The sequence below is a fragment of the Lepidochelys kempii genome, chromosome 1, assembly GCF_965140285.1.
Source record: "Lepidochelys kempii isolate rLepKem1 chromosome 1, rLepKem1.hap1, whole genome shotgun sequence".
NCBI lineage: Eukaryota > Metazoa > Chordata > Testudines > Cheloniidae > Lepidochelys > Lepidochelys kempii.
Window position 1 is genome coordinate 94,254,055 of NC_136380.1, and position 15,221 is coordinate 94,269,275.

Below are 15,221 nucleotides of genomic sequence, written 5' to 3' on the forward strand. Positions count from 1 at the left end.
GATATAATCCTCAATAGCTTAAATTGTTGTTAAATAGCTTTTTATGAAAATACCATTTTAAACACCCTGATTTGAGACCTCTCATGAAATATTCATTGTATAAAGTGTATGCCTCCCTTCTCAAAATATTATTTACAGTATCTTGGATGGAATGATTTAACAGAGAGGATTAGAAATAGGATTTTAAAAGTAGCTAAAGGCATATTATATTATATAAATAAAATAAAGGTCTTGTAGATTCAATGCCAGGGGAATGAAAGGTGAATGAGAATGGGTAGCAGCGTGGTTAGAAGTCAAGAGTAAATTACATCAGGTTTTGTCAGTTTTATCCTGGGCAATTTCCCCATTTTCAGTCTTGCAGTCCTCATCCTATGGTTCTCTTCCATCTGTCACGAGGAGGCTCCAGCATGTAAACCTAGCAACAGAATTAGACTTTCAACCAGAGGGCAGATTTAAGAGGATTTCTCATGTAAATTCCTAAGAAATCTCTTGATACATATCAATAAAAGTTCTGTATTTGAGAACAGAATTTAACTCTTAGACAGACATTCTTAATAATGCTATGTTTAAAGTTATCACTTTTTTCTGGAAATGTTGATTTACCCATTTTTAGAAGAGAACATTTGGATACACTGCAGTTTTTTAATTAAAATATTAATTTCTTTCTTCTTAGATCTTTACACTTTTCATTGCTCTGTATTACTTTAGAAAGGGGAAAACATATAAGGTATTCAAATAAACTAGGTAAATAAAAATTCAACATGCATTTGTTTTTTTTGTGGAACAGGACCAGACATCTCTGAGAGCTTTGGGTAATGCTTTCACCTGTGTCAGGAGTGGCCAAACTTACTGACCCTCCGAACTGCATACAACAATCTTCAGAAATTTGATAGCCAGGGTGCACCTGCCAGGGCTTGGGGCTTCAGCCCCATTCCTGCTGAAGCCCTGAGCTACAGCAGGCGTGCCCCATGGGGCTGAAGGCCCAAGACTCCCCCCTCCCCCTGTGCAGGGCAGAAGCCCCTACTCCACCACCCTGCTTGGAAGGCAGAAGTCCCAAGCTCCCCACCACCAAGTCTAGTAGGTGAAGAATGGGGTGGAAGGGTTGGGGGTAGGGAGGGCTCTGAAAGCCGCACTTTAACTGTAAAAGAGACGTATGTGGCTTGTGAGCCACAGTTTGGCCACCCCTTACTTATGTCATGTTTGTTACAAAAGGGAAATTGACTAAGCGGCAGTTCTGCAGAAAAGGACCTGGGGATTACAGTGGACGAGAAACTGGATATGAGTCAAGAGTGTATCCTTGTTGCCAAGAAGGCTAATGGCATTTTGGGCTGCATTAGTAGGAGCATTGCAGCAGATTGAGGGAAGTGATTATTCCCCTCTGTTTGGCACTGGTGAGGCCACATCTGGAGTATTGCCTCCAGTTTTGGGCCCCCCACTACAGAAAGGATGTGGACAAACTGGAGAGAGTCCAGTGGAGGGCAACAAAAATGATTAGGGGGCTGGGGTATGTAATTTATGAGGCAAGGCTGAGGGAACTGGGATTATTTCGTCTGCAGAAGAGAAGAGTGGGGGGAGGGGATTTGATAGCAGCCTTCAACTACCTGAAGGGGGGTTCCAAAGAGGATAAAGCTAGGCCAGTGGTAGGCAAATGGCCTGTTAGGGTAATCTGCTGGCAGGTCACAAGACAGTTTTACATTGACCGTCTGCAAGCATGGCCACCCGCAGCTTCCAGTAGCCACGTTTCACCACTCCTGGCCAATGGGAGCTGCGGTAACTGGCAGCCAGCCCATGCCACTTCCCGGAGCTCCCATTGTCCGGGAACGGTAAACCGTAGCCACTGGGAGCTGCAGGTGGCTGTGCCTGTGGACAATCAATGTAAACAAACTGTCTTATGACCTGCCAGAGGATTATCTTGACGGGCCGCAGGTTGCCCACCACTGAGCTAGGTTGTTCTCGGTGGTGGCAGATGACAGAACAAGGACCAATGGTCTCAAGTTGCAGTGGGGGAGGTCTAGGTTGGATATAAGGAAAAACGGTTTCACTAGGAGGGTGATGAAGCACTGGAATGGGTTACCTAGGGAGGTGGTGGAATCTCCATCCTTAGAGGTTTTTAAGGCCTGGCTTGACAAAACCCTGGCTGGGATGATTTAGTTGGGTTTGGTCTTGCTTTGAGCAGGGGCTTGGACTAGATGACCTCCTGAGGTGCCTTCCAACCCTGATCTTCTTTGATTCTATGAACATGTATAGCACAATGCACTGTACACATAATGATAAATTTGGAAAATAAAAGTGTATTTCTTTCTCTAGGGGCTGATCTTCAAGTTTGTACATCCAAAAACCTAACATGTTGTACCAAAAAGATGGAGGAGAAATACCAGATTGTAGTAAAGCAGGATATACAACAAGTGCTTCAGACATCAAGCTCTACTTTAAAGTTTTTAATATCTCATAATGCAGCTGCTTTTCAAGGTAAATCTTTCTACTGTACATTTTAAAGTTTATTCAAAAAGCATTTTCTTAACGTTATCAGATGCTTAAACTGATCTGTGATAAGTTACCTTTTTTAGTTCCTCTTAATACTTATTGTACTTTATCAAAAAGAGTATTTAATTGTGGAGGATGGGCTGTGTGTATTAATTGTGTGTGACTGGTAACTAGTGGCCTTTGAGAAAAATAAAGAAGTGGGTTTAATTAGGTGCTTTGTTTAGGGCTTTACACCTTTGAATATCTAAAAAGTGTCATGATGAATTTCACTTTGATATGCATGCACACTGCAAAGCCCTCCCTCGGATCAATTAGTCCTTGGCAGGGTTGGTGGTATAGTAGCTTTTCAGCAGGTTCTCTCACCACAACCCCTCCACACTGGTGAAGGGTCCTCTGCATAGGGTGATGTGGATGGCAGTTGGGGGCATGGAACTTAACTCACATTTAACTTGATTACAAGAATATGCCTATCTGCGCACACTGTATTCATGCTCCAGAACTATAAACCCTCACACCAAATTACCACTGTCATGGTTACGGGACTAGCTTCCCCTCTGTCCTTTTTTTAATCTTTGAGTACATACCTCAGGTGTTAGGCCTCTTGTCCGCATCTGTTTTGGGGTGTAATTGCTTTGCAAAAACCTTTGTTCATCCAATGCTATGCTGTCTAAAGAGACAGGCAGCCATTTTGTGCTCCTTTCAGTGATGAATGTCACCAGAGGGGAGAAATGCACTGGGTGCTTTCTGATAGGACCTTTACTTTGGTCTCTTTTATTTTTCTTTTAATCAGAAATAAGTTATTCAAACTAAAAGTGTCTTTTCTCTTCGTGTATAGGAAAAAAACTCTTAAAATTGAATTAGCTGACTTGTAAGGAGCTTTTACTATTGAGGCTTTAAATAAATAATTAGTTGTATATTGAATTTTCTTTTTATAGAGGGAAGAATAGATTAATATATTCCAAGATCAGAAGGGACCATTGTGATCATCTAGTCTGACCTCCTGTATAACACAGGCCATAAAACTTCCCTAAAATGGTTCCTAGAATAAATCATTTAGAAAAAACATCCATTCTTGATTAGAAATTGTCAGTGACTGAGAATCCACCATGACTCTTGGTAAATTGTTCCATTGGTTAATTACTCTCACATTAAAAATGTATGTCTTATTGCCAGTCTGAGATTTCCTAGCTTCAACCTGCAGCCATTGAATTATTTTATACCTTTCTCTGCTAGATTGAAGAGACCATTATTAAATATTTGTTCCCCATGTAGATACTTACAGATCGTGATCAAGTCACACTTACCCTTCTTTTTGTTAAGCTAAATATATTGACCTCCTTGAGTCTATCACTATAAGGCATGTTTTCTAATACTTCAATCATTCTCATGGCTCACTGTCTCCAGTTTATAAACATCTTTCTTGAATCATGGGCACCAGAACTGGATGTTCCAGCAGCAGTCACACCAGTGCCAAGTATAGAGGTAAAATAACCTCTCTACTCCTGCTCAAGATCCCCCTGTTTATGCATCCCAGGATCACATTAGCTTTTTTGGTCACAGCAACACACTGGCAGCTCATTTTCATTTGATTATCCACCACAACCCCAAAATCTTTTTCAGAGTCACCGCTTCCCAGGATACAGTCCCCATCCTGTATGTATGGCCTACATTCTTTGTTCCTAGATTTATAAATTTATGTTTAGCCATATTAAAATGCTTATTGTTCGCTTGCGCCCAGTTTAACAAGCAATTGAGATTACTCTGAATCAGTGATCTCTCTGCTTCATTATTTACCATTCTGCCAATTTTTGTGTCATCTGCCAACTTTATCAGTGATCATTTTATGTAATTTTTGCCCAAGTCATTGATAAAAATGTTAAATAGCATAGGGCTAAGGAATGATCTTTGATGGATCCCACTGGAAACACACCCACTTGACTATTAAGTTTAGTAGCTTCTATTTAATATCCTCCAGAAATACTAGTGGAATAGAAAGATTGTTATCATCATGACCATATTATGAGACTATCTCATCTGTTATTTTTACCAAAGTACAAAACAGAAATGTTTATTGATCACTTCTGCCTTTTCTGCATTATTACTGAGAATTCTACCATTGCCATCTAGTAGTGGACAAAAATCATGGTCAGGATTCTTTTGGTTTCTAATATATTTAAAAACTCCTTAACTCTGCTTGCCAAAGAGTTCCTCCTTGTAGCCTTTTGCTTCTCTTACTTTTCTACAATTTTCTACAATTACTACCTTTTGATTGACATTCTTTACTATCAACTTTCCCTTTATTTTATTTGTTTTTTGTTTTAAATTTATAGCACCTTCACTTCCCCTCAAACCCAGGTGAGAAGAAAATTCGGTAGCATGTGTAAGCTCTCAGCCAACTCTAGGTTTAAAACTTTATTTGACCTTAAAGAGTTGACTTGTGGAAATGTGGGTGTTGAATGTACAATTGAGTTCAAAAGGAAAATCACCATCAGTGTTGCCCAAAATTTGAGGTGATTGCTAAATTCAAGTATGGCCATTACAGCCAGATATACCAAAATAAACTTGCATGAATTCCAGATGTCCTAAAATGCTGTTCTTGATATGTGTTTGGGTCTTTCAAGTCACAGAACACATAAGTGAATGCTGAAATATTCTCAAGGTCACGGTTTTCTCTTGCAATACCTGAAGTCAGTTCAGCTTTAGACCTTGGAGCAAGATTTTGGTGTATTACTTGCATCATCCCATAGAAGAATTTTGAAATGTCCTTCTTAAAGATGTGATCATACATGTTGTATGATTATAATGTAGGTTCATTATGGGCAGCAGCAATGTAAACTTACCAGCACTATGCCACAGTGTGCTTCTTCCCTTGATGGGGCAGACCTCTCTTATTAGTGAGAAAGTAGTTCAGGCTCTATGCCTATTCATTTCTTAGCTTTTCTGCTGAGACTATCCACAATAATTGCACTTAGTATCAATTGTAGCAGCTTTTTGTTTTAAAATACAAAACAACAAAGAGAGCCCCAGTTTTTCTATCACAGAAAGAGGGAATGTTTGCTCGGAAACTGAGGGTTGCCCCTTATGCATCGTTTTAAACTTGCAAGTGGACAGACCCCAAACACTTTGATTTAATGTTTCCTCTGAACAATGACAACCCTGATAGTCTCCCTAGTTCTGCACTTCAAAGTCAGCAGTGCATCTGTGTCCAAGTTTCTGGTGTTAATTTTTAAACTATGATCTTATTTTGAGCAAGTGCCACAAACCAAGTATTGTAATTTTTATTTTATTTAATAGGGTCAGGTTGGCCCTGGTAGGGGTGCTTTCTCTGTGTGTCCCTGGGTGCCATGGTTATCCCAATGGAGGTTGGAGGAAAGTGGGCCCATGGCTTTGCTTGCCCCCACACCAACCCATGGAACCATTCAGATGCACTGGCAGGGAGTAGGGGCTTCACCATCGTAAAGGCTGTGGAGTTCTTGCATATCCAGGGTGGGGGTGGGAAGGTGGCATGATCCTTCCTCAAGCTTGCTCTGAAATGCTGCGCCAAGACTAGTATGGCCCTCGGTCTAACAGGTAAAAACTAGCCTATAATGTAGTTTTCAAGTGTTCGTTATTATAAAATCTCTGTATTTTAGAGAACAACATGTCACTTTAATTAGTGCAAATTAGAACACTTGCATGCCAGCTCTTGGTAGAATGTTATAATTCCTTTCTTATGTATAGTATGTTTCAGAATGTGTATTGTGACAAAACAAGCTATACATCTTAACCTCTTCTATTACCTCTAAGATAAGAATAAAATAATATTAACTAACATGGCAAGTGGGAAATGTTCAACAGGGAAGAAGATATCACTCGTCCCTGAGGGAAAGTGATTGGAGAACTTAAGTTGTATGATAATGATTGGACTTCCACTTGTCCTACAAAATGGTTGATAACTTTGATTAATTACAAGTTATTTTCTTCAAATATAGCTAGTGCATGAATTTTCATGGAGATTTTAACTGAAGCAGTGCAGCAAACTGTTTTAGAGTTAGTGGGAATCGAAGAAATATAAGATGTAAATTTGAAACACAATCATTTTTATTGACTCAAAAACTGTTTTACACTTTGCAAACACTTTCCTTTGTCTTCAGAGTAAACTGACAGTTTTCAGGCCAAATGAGTATTCCAAGCTAAAATTATGTGTAGTGGTTTGTGCTAAAATAGGACTTTATAAAAGAAGCTGACTGCCTCCTTAACTATGGTAAGGTCACCACTTGTCTATAATATCAGAAACAAGCAGTCTCAGAAATTAAGGTAATCCAGAGTTTTTCAGATAGCCAATTAAAATTAACATTGAAAGCATACATTAGTGGTACATGCTATATCAGCACATCTGTTACAAAACTGCTGTGCGTGTGTGTGCAAAATTTGAACAAAAAGTGGCTTACCCACTTTTTTAAAATGAAAGTGAGAAAAGTGCTTCTCTCCCACACTTCTTGAAGATATTTTTATAATAACTTGAACAGCTCTAGTGCTGAAAGGTTGGGCATAGAAAGTTGAAATACAGCATGTAAATAGTCTTTGAGGATAGTTGCCTTTTTAACTGTCATGATGAAAATTTATTTTGATTTCACCAGGTTAAGCCTCTGAAAAGTTCTTTGCACCTATGTGCTTGATTTGATTCAAGTTGTTAACAAATTAACTGATGTCCAAGTGCTAGTAGGCTGTACTGTGCATGTGCCTAGACCTCACTCAGTCTCCTTAGTTCCTCCAAAATGATTTCTAAATGATTCTGGGAACACTTGATGCTATTCTGTCACTAGCAGTATTCCCCAGAATGGCCTCTTGGCCTAAAGGAAAGAGAAGAACGGTTGGGTTCCAAGAGGTTCTGAATTCTACGCCCATATCTTTCACTATAGAATCTTTATTCTCAGCACTTCGGGCCCTCTTTTTAGTCAAATGAGGAAAATATTGTTTTCCTCATCCAGCTGTTTTACATATGGGTTAACTGAGGCCTAGTGCAATATAATATAATATACATTAAAAAAAGACTGGCTGAAGTTGCATGCTTGATATTGTATTGTATTATTTTAGAAATGTATACCATCATGTAATAAAATACTAGCATGATGCATATGCATAAGAGGGAAGACTGCAGACTATATTATATACTGCAGACTAATATTGCAGACTTCATTCTGGTATTTCCTGACAAATGCTCTTAACTAAGAAAACCTTAATGATCTTGTGATGCATTTTTTTTGAAAATATATTACACAGTATCATGATATTATGTTGCAAAATTATAATGACAAAATAGATCCAATGCCCACTTTAATCTAAGCAAGGAGGATTAAGTGGACTCACAGACGTGCCATATTTGTTTGAGATTATAGTGCTATGAATGTGATGAAGTTGCAACCAAATAAATTAAATGAATTATGTGGACAAGAAAATATGTTGCAAACTTCTAAACTACTTTCTTTGGTAGTCTACTTGTACCATCAGGTACAACGAACATTTGTTCATTCCTGTTTAAAAAAAAAAAATCTGTGGTGGCAATAATTCAAATGTTTTCAGTTTCAAAGGTTTCTTAGAGAATGATTTGAAGACCAGAAAACTCTTTTCAGCAGGGGCTACCATTTCCTACTTCTGGTTTCAAGTGATACATTGCTTTATAGATAATTTGTAATATAGGGAGTCACTTCAAAGCATAGGTTTAATTTTTTCCTTCTCTTTCTGGTCTGAAGTTCTTTATAGTGAAAACACAATAAAATATATACATAAATTAAATCCAAGCACTTGATGATTTCACATTTCCTTGACTACATGGATAAAATTATTCTGGTTCAGATTATAACAGCACAAAAACTAATGGGCTGATTCCCTGATCACCTTTAGGCTCCCCATCTTTTGGGGCTGTGCAGAGGACTTTCTGGCACCCAATCTTCTGCATGTTCCCTCTGGCTCCGGGAAGCAGAGAATAGCCATAGAATTAGAAGGGACTACAAGGGTCATCTAGTCTAATCACCTGCCAAGATGCAGGATTTGTTGTGTCTAACCCATCCAAGACAGATGGCTATCCAGCCTCCTTTTGAAAACTTCCAGTGAAAAGTTAAAAAGATGGAAGAGCAACCAAAATGATTCATAGATGTGAAAATATTATTTAGAAAGAAGGATTAAGGGAATTAAAAGTGTTTAGCCTAAAGAAATCATGTTTTAAGTTTGACCTACTGTCAAGGTTCCTCCCCCACTCTGAACTCTAGGGTACAGATGTGGGGACCTGCATGAAAAACCTCCTAAGCTTATCTTTACCAGCTTAGGTCAAAACTTCCCCAAGGTACAAAATATTACCCCCGTTATCCTTGGACTGGCCGCTACCACCACCAAACTAATACTGGTTACTGGGGAAGAGCTGTTTGGACGCGTCCTTCCCCCCAAAATACTTCCCAAAACCTTGCACCCCACTTCCTGGACAAGGTTTGGTAAAAAGCCTCACCAATTTGCCTAGGTGACTACAGACCCAGACCCTTGGATCTTAAGAACAATGAACAATCCTCCCAACACTTGCACCCCCCCTTTCCTGGGAAATGTTGGATAAAAAGCCTCACCAATTTGCATAGGTGACCACAGACCCAAACCCTTGGATCTGAGAACAATGAAAAAGCATTCAGTGTTTTACAAGAAGACTTTTAATAAAAAATAGAAGTAAATAGAACTAAAGAAATCCCCCCTGTAAAATCAGGATGGTAGATATCTTACAGGGTAATTAGATTCAAAAACATAGAGAACCCCTCTAGGCAAAACCTTAAGTTACAAAAAAGATACACAGACAGAAATAGTTATTCTATTCAGCACAATTCTTTTCTCAGCCATTTAAAGAAATCATAATCTAACACATACCTAGCTAGATTACTTACTAAAAGTTCTAAGACTCCATTCCTGGTCTATCCCCTGCAGAAACCAGCATACAGACAGAGACAGACCCTTTGTTTCTCTCCCTCCTCCCAGCTTTTGAAAGTATCTTGTCTCCTCATTGGTCATTTTGGTCAGGTGCCAGCGAGGTTACCTTTAGCTTCTTAACCCTTTACAGGTGAGAGGAGCTTTCCCCTGGCCAGGAGGGATTTCAAAGGGGTTTACCCTTCCCTTTATATTTATGACACGCCCCCCAAATCTCAGCTAGGGTGAAACACTGGCTGGGATTTCTTCCTGGAGCTCTAGGAAAAACAGAGTTAATAAGACACATGTATCTCTAAATATACTACCAAGTACATAAAGACTAACAATATTTTCCACATCTCAAGGACAATTTTAACCAGTTGATTCTGGGAAACTTTCATGGGAGAGTGCATCAGCCACTTTGTTAGAAGCTCCTGAGATGTGTTGGATGTCGAAATCAAAATCTTGGAGAGCTAAACTCCACCGAAGAAGTTTTTTTAGTTTCCTTGACGGTGTGAAGCCACTTCAGTGCAGCATGGTCGGTTTGCAGGTGGAAACGCCGTCCCCAAACATATGGGGGTAGCTTTTCCAGAGCATAGACAATGGCGTAACATTCTTTTTCAGTGACTGACCAGTTGCTTTCCCTCTCAGACAGTTTTTTGCTGAGAAACACTACAGGATGGAATTCTTGATCAGGTCCTTTCTGCATTAAAACTGCTCCCACACCACGCTCGGACGCATCTGTGGTTACTAGGAACGGTTTGTCAAAGTCTGGGGCCCTTAGTACAGGGTCAGACATGAGTGTCGCTTTAAGCTTGTTAAAGGCCTTCTGACACTTTTCGGTCCACTGAACAGCATTTGGCTGTTTCTTTTTGGTTAGGTTTGTCAGTGGGGCAGCGATTTGGCTGTAGTGCGGTACAAATCGTCTGTAATAACCGGCCAAGCCTAAGAAGGATTGAACCTGTTTCTTTGACTTTGGGAGAGGCCACTTTTGGATAGCATCCACTTTGGCCTGTAGGGGGCTGATAGTTCCTTGACCCACCTGGTGTCCAAAGTAAGTCACTCTGTTTAGGCCTATTTGACACTTCTTAGCCTTAACAGTTAGTCCTGCCTCCCTTATGCGCTCAAGGACTTTTTGTAGATGTTCCAGGTGGTCTGCCCAGGAATCCGAAAATATGGCCACATCGTCAAGGTAGGCGACTGCATATTCTCCTAATCCCGCTAGGAGACCATCTACAAGTCTTTGGAAAGTGGCGGGTGCATTTCGCAGCCCGAAAGGGAGTACATTAAATTCATACAGCCCGAGATGTGTGATGAAGGCTGACCTTTCCTTGGCAGATTCATCTAGCGGTACCTGCCAGTACCCCTTGGTTAAGTCCAAGGTAGAGATGAACTGGGCCCGTCCCAGTTTCTCTAATAGTTCATCTGTGCGTGGCATTGGATAGTTGTCTGGGCGAGTTACAGCATTTAGCTTATGGTAGTCCACGCAAAAACGTATTTCCCCATCTGGTTTGGGAACTAGAACCACTGGAGATGCCCATGCACTTTCAGAGGGGCGGATTACACCCATCTGTAACATATCCTGGATCTCCCGTTCTATAGCAGTTTTAGCTTGAGGAGACACCCGGTAAGGTTGGACCCTAATTGGGTGAGCATTACCTGTGTCAATGGAGTGGTATGCCCGTTCAGTCAGTCCTGGGGTGGCTGAGAACGTTGGCGCGTAGCTAGTGCACAGCTCCTGGATCTGCTGTCACTGCATACGCCCAAGGGCCATGGAGAGGTTCACCTCTTCCACACCACCAGCACATTTCCCTTCGTAGTAAACACCTTCAGGCCACTCAGCGTCGTCTCCTCCCTGGGCTGTAAACTGACAAACCTTTAATTCTCTGGAATAAAAGGGCTTTAGAGAATTAATATGGTACACCTTAGGCTTTCGGTTGGAGGTGGGGAATGCTATGAGATAATTAACAGCTCCCAGGCGCTCCTGGACCATGAATGGCCCTTCCCACGATGCTTCCATTTTATGGGCCTGGAGCGCCTTTAAGACCATGACCTGGTCCCCTACTTTGAAGGAACGCTCTCTGGCATGTTTATCATACCAGGCTTTTTGCTCTTTTTGAGCATCCTGTAAGTTTTCTCTAGCAAGGGCTAAAGAGGTTCGGAGGGTGTTTTGTAGGTTGGTTACAAAGTCCAGAATATTAGTTCCTGGATAAGGTGTAAATCCCTCCCATTGCTGCTTCACCAACTGCAATGGCCCCTTAACCTCACGGCCATATACAAGTTCAAATGGGGAAAACCCTAAACTGGGGTGTGGTACAGCTCTGTAGGCAAAGAGCAACTGCTGCAACACTAGGTCCCAATCATTGGAGTGCTCATTTACGAATTTACGTATCATGGCCCCCAAAGTTCCATTAAACTTCTCCACCATGCCATTTGTTTGATGGTGGTAAGGAGTGGCAACCAAGTGATTTACCCCATGAGCTTCCCAAAGGTTTTTCATAGTTCCTGCCAGGAAATTAGTCCCTGCATCTGTGAGGATGTCAGAGGGCCAACCTACCCTGGCAAAAATGTCTGCTAGTGCCTGGCACACACTTTTAGCCCTGGTGTTGCTTAGAGCTACTGCTTCCGGCCATCGGGTGGCAAAATCCATGAAAGTCAGTATGTACTGCTTTCCTCTGGGTGTCTTTTTCGGAAAAGGACCCAGAATATCCACAGCTACTCGCTGAAATGGAACTTCAATGATGGGGAGTGGCTGGAGAGGGGCTTTGACCTGGTCTTGGGGTTTTCCCACTCTTTGGCACACCTCACAAGACTGGACATAGGTAGAAACATCCTTGCCCATTCCCTCCCAGTGGAATGACCCCCCCAAACGGTCTTTGGTCCTGTTCACCCCAGCATGGCCACTAGGGTGATCATGGGCTAAGCTCAAGAGCTTGGCCCGGTATTTAGTTGGAACTACCAACTGTCTCTGAGGATGCCAGTCTTCCTGGTGTCCCCCAGAAAGAGTTTCCTTGTATAAAAGTCCTCTTTCTACAACAAACCTGGATCGATTAGAAGAGCTGATAGGCGGTGGGTTGCTCCGTGCCCCCGTCCAAGCTCTCTGGAGGCTTTCATCTGCTTCCTGTTCGGTCTGGAACTGTTCCCTTGATGCTGGAGACATCAGTTCCTCATGGGATTGTGGACCTAGGCTTGGTCCCTCTGGAAGCGATATAGGGGATGGAGCTGTTTCTGTTGACTGTGAACCGCTCTCCGCTGGTGCACTATGTTGGGATTCAGGCTCCGGCTGAGCCTCTTGTGTAGGGTTATCGGCTGCTGCCAGTTCAGGTTCAGTGGGGCCCTCTGGTGTTGAGGTTGCAAGTACTGGATTCAGTGCTGGCACGGGGTCTGGTGTTGGTTGTTTGGCTGGTTCCGGTTCTGGGACTGGATCCACTATTGCTGTTGCAGACATTGGCCTGGGGTCCGGGTCCATCACCTCTGACTGGATCCTGATAGAAGTTTCCGGAACAGAGCTAGGCCTCACGGCTTGTTTAGCCTGGCTGCGGGTGACCGTTCCCACCCTCTTGGCCTGCTTCACATGATTGGCCAAGTCTTCCCCCAACAGCATGGGGATGGGATAATCATCATAGACTGCAAAAGTCCACATTCCTGACCAGCCCTTATACTGGACAGGCAACTTGGCTGTAGGCAAATCGAAAGAGTTGGACTTGAAGGGTTGAATCGTCACTTGGATCTCTGGGTTGATTAAATTGGGGTCCACTAAGGAAGCATGGATAGCTGACACTTGTGCTCCGGTGTCCCTCCACGCGGTGACCTTCTTCCCGCCCACACTCACAGTTTCCCTCCGCTCCAAGGGTATCTGGGAGGTATCTGGGCCTGCGGACCTCTGGGGTGATTCCGGTGCAATGAACTGTAATCTGTTGGGGTTCTTGGGGCAGTTGGCCTTTACATGCCCCAGCTCGTTACATTTAAAACATCGTCCAGCTGACGGGTCACTGGGGCGAGGTGGGTTGCTGGAGAACGGGGTGGTGGGACGATAAGGGGTCTGGAGGGTTCTTTGGGAGGTAGGTGGGGCTTTGGGCGGCCCCCGGTAATAGGGTGTGGTCTGGGGTGGTCCCTTCTGGTCTCCGCTCCAACTGCGACCAGTTTTCTTCTTCTCTGCCACCTCCACCCATCTGGCTCCAATCTCTCCTGCCTCAATTACAGTTTTGGGTTTCCCATCTAGGATGTATCTTTCTATTTCCTCAGGAACACCCTCTAAGAATTGTTCCATTTGCATTAGGAAGGGCAAATTTACTGGAGATTCAACACTTGCTCCTGATATCCAGGCATCCCAATGTTTCACAATGTGGTAGCATGTCGGGTAAATGACATGTCTGGTTTCCACCTTAGGGCTCGGAACCTCCGACGAGACTGCTCGGGTGTTATCCCCATTCTGACTCTCGCCTTGGATTTAAACAGTTCATACTTGTTCATGTGTTCTTTAGGCATTTCAGCTGCCACCTCAGCTAAGGGTCCACTGAGCTGCGGCCTCAGCTCTACCATGTATTGGTCAGTAGAGATGTTGTACCCAAGGCAGGCCCTTTCGAAGTTTTCTAAGAAGGCCTCAGTATCATCACCTGCCTTGTAGGTGGGGAACTTTCTGGGATGGGAAGTGGTACCTGGAGAAGGATTGCTAGGGTTTGTTGGTATATTCTGCTGGGCCTTTATCCTCTCCATCTCCTCCACATGCTTCCTCTCTTTTTCCTTCTCCTCCTCCACATGCTTCCTCTCTTTTTCCTTCTCCTCCTCCACATGCTTCCTTGCCTCCATTTCCCTCTTGTGGGCAGCCTCCTGTACCTCCTTCTCCAGCCGCATGAGTTCTATCTGTCTTTCATGTTCCCTTTGTTTTTCCTCAGCCTGAAATTTGGCTAATTCCAGCTGTAGTAGAGCTGAGGATTTGGTCATTCTAACCTCTCTGTTTTTAACTAACTTTACACCCGAGGTTTAGAAATAAACAAACAAAACTTGGCTGTAAAATTTTGCTGTGCTGCAATAGAATACCTATTCTCTGATAGTGATTGTCAGCCTACAGAAAAAGACAGTTCCCTTGTCTCTGCTCTGGGCCCAAATTAAAGGAAAAAACCTCCAACTACTTGGAAACCTGCTTACCCAGCCCAAAGAAAAAGCAAATGGGTAGAACACACACCCCCTATTTACTTTTAGGAAGAAAAGAAAAAAAAACCTCTGGGTTGGAAGACTGAATTTCCCTGCAGGAGTTAAGTACCCTGCCTCCAGGCAAAGAAAACCTGCAATTCACAAGATAATCCCCTTTTGTCTCTGCTATGCCACAAAGCAGAGAGAAACCAAGCTGCTTTCAGTTTCAAAGCTGCTTTCTGGACTTCCTAAAAATTCCTTTTTAAAATCTGTATTTCTAGTTCAAAAAATCTCAACTGGATCTCAAAATGATTTCAGGTTAATCCCACCACTGTGCCACCATGTCAAGGTTCCTCCCCCACTCTGAACTCTAGGGTACAGATGTGGGGACCTGCATGAAAAACCTCCTAAGCTTATCTTTACCAGCTTAGGTCAAAACTTCCCCAAGGTACAAAATATTCCCCCCCGTTGTCCTTGGACTGGCCGCTACCACCACCAAACTAATACTGGTTACTGGGGAAGAGCTGTTTGGATGCGTCTTTCCCCCCAAAATACTTCCCAAAACCTTGCACCCCACTTCCTGGACAAGGTTTGGTAAAAAGCCTCACCAATTTGCCTAGGTGACTACAGACCCAAACCCTTGGATCTGAGAACAATGAAAAAGCATTCAGTGTTTTACAAGA

The 15,221-nt window shown here is 42.6% G+C and overlaps 1 protein-coding gene across 1 annotated transcript in view; it reads left to right on the forward strand.

Annotated features, from left to right (window-relative positions):
- Positions 1-15,221, forward strand: part of GPC5 (glypican 5) — a 226,181-nt gene that overhangs the window by 40,532 nt on the left and 170,428 nt on the right. The window contains exon 2 of the mRNA XM_073347708.2: positions 2,308-2,469. Coding sequence (XP_073203809.2) covers positions 2,308-2,469 — 162 coding nt within the window. The remainder of the gene's footprint in view (positions 1-2,307; positions 2,470-15,221) is intronic.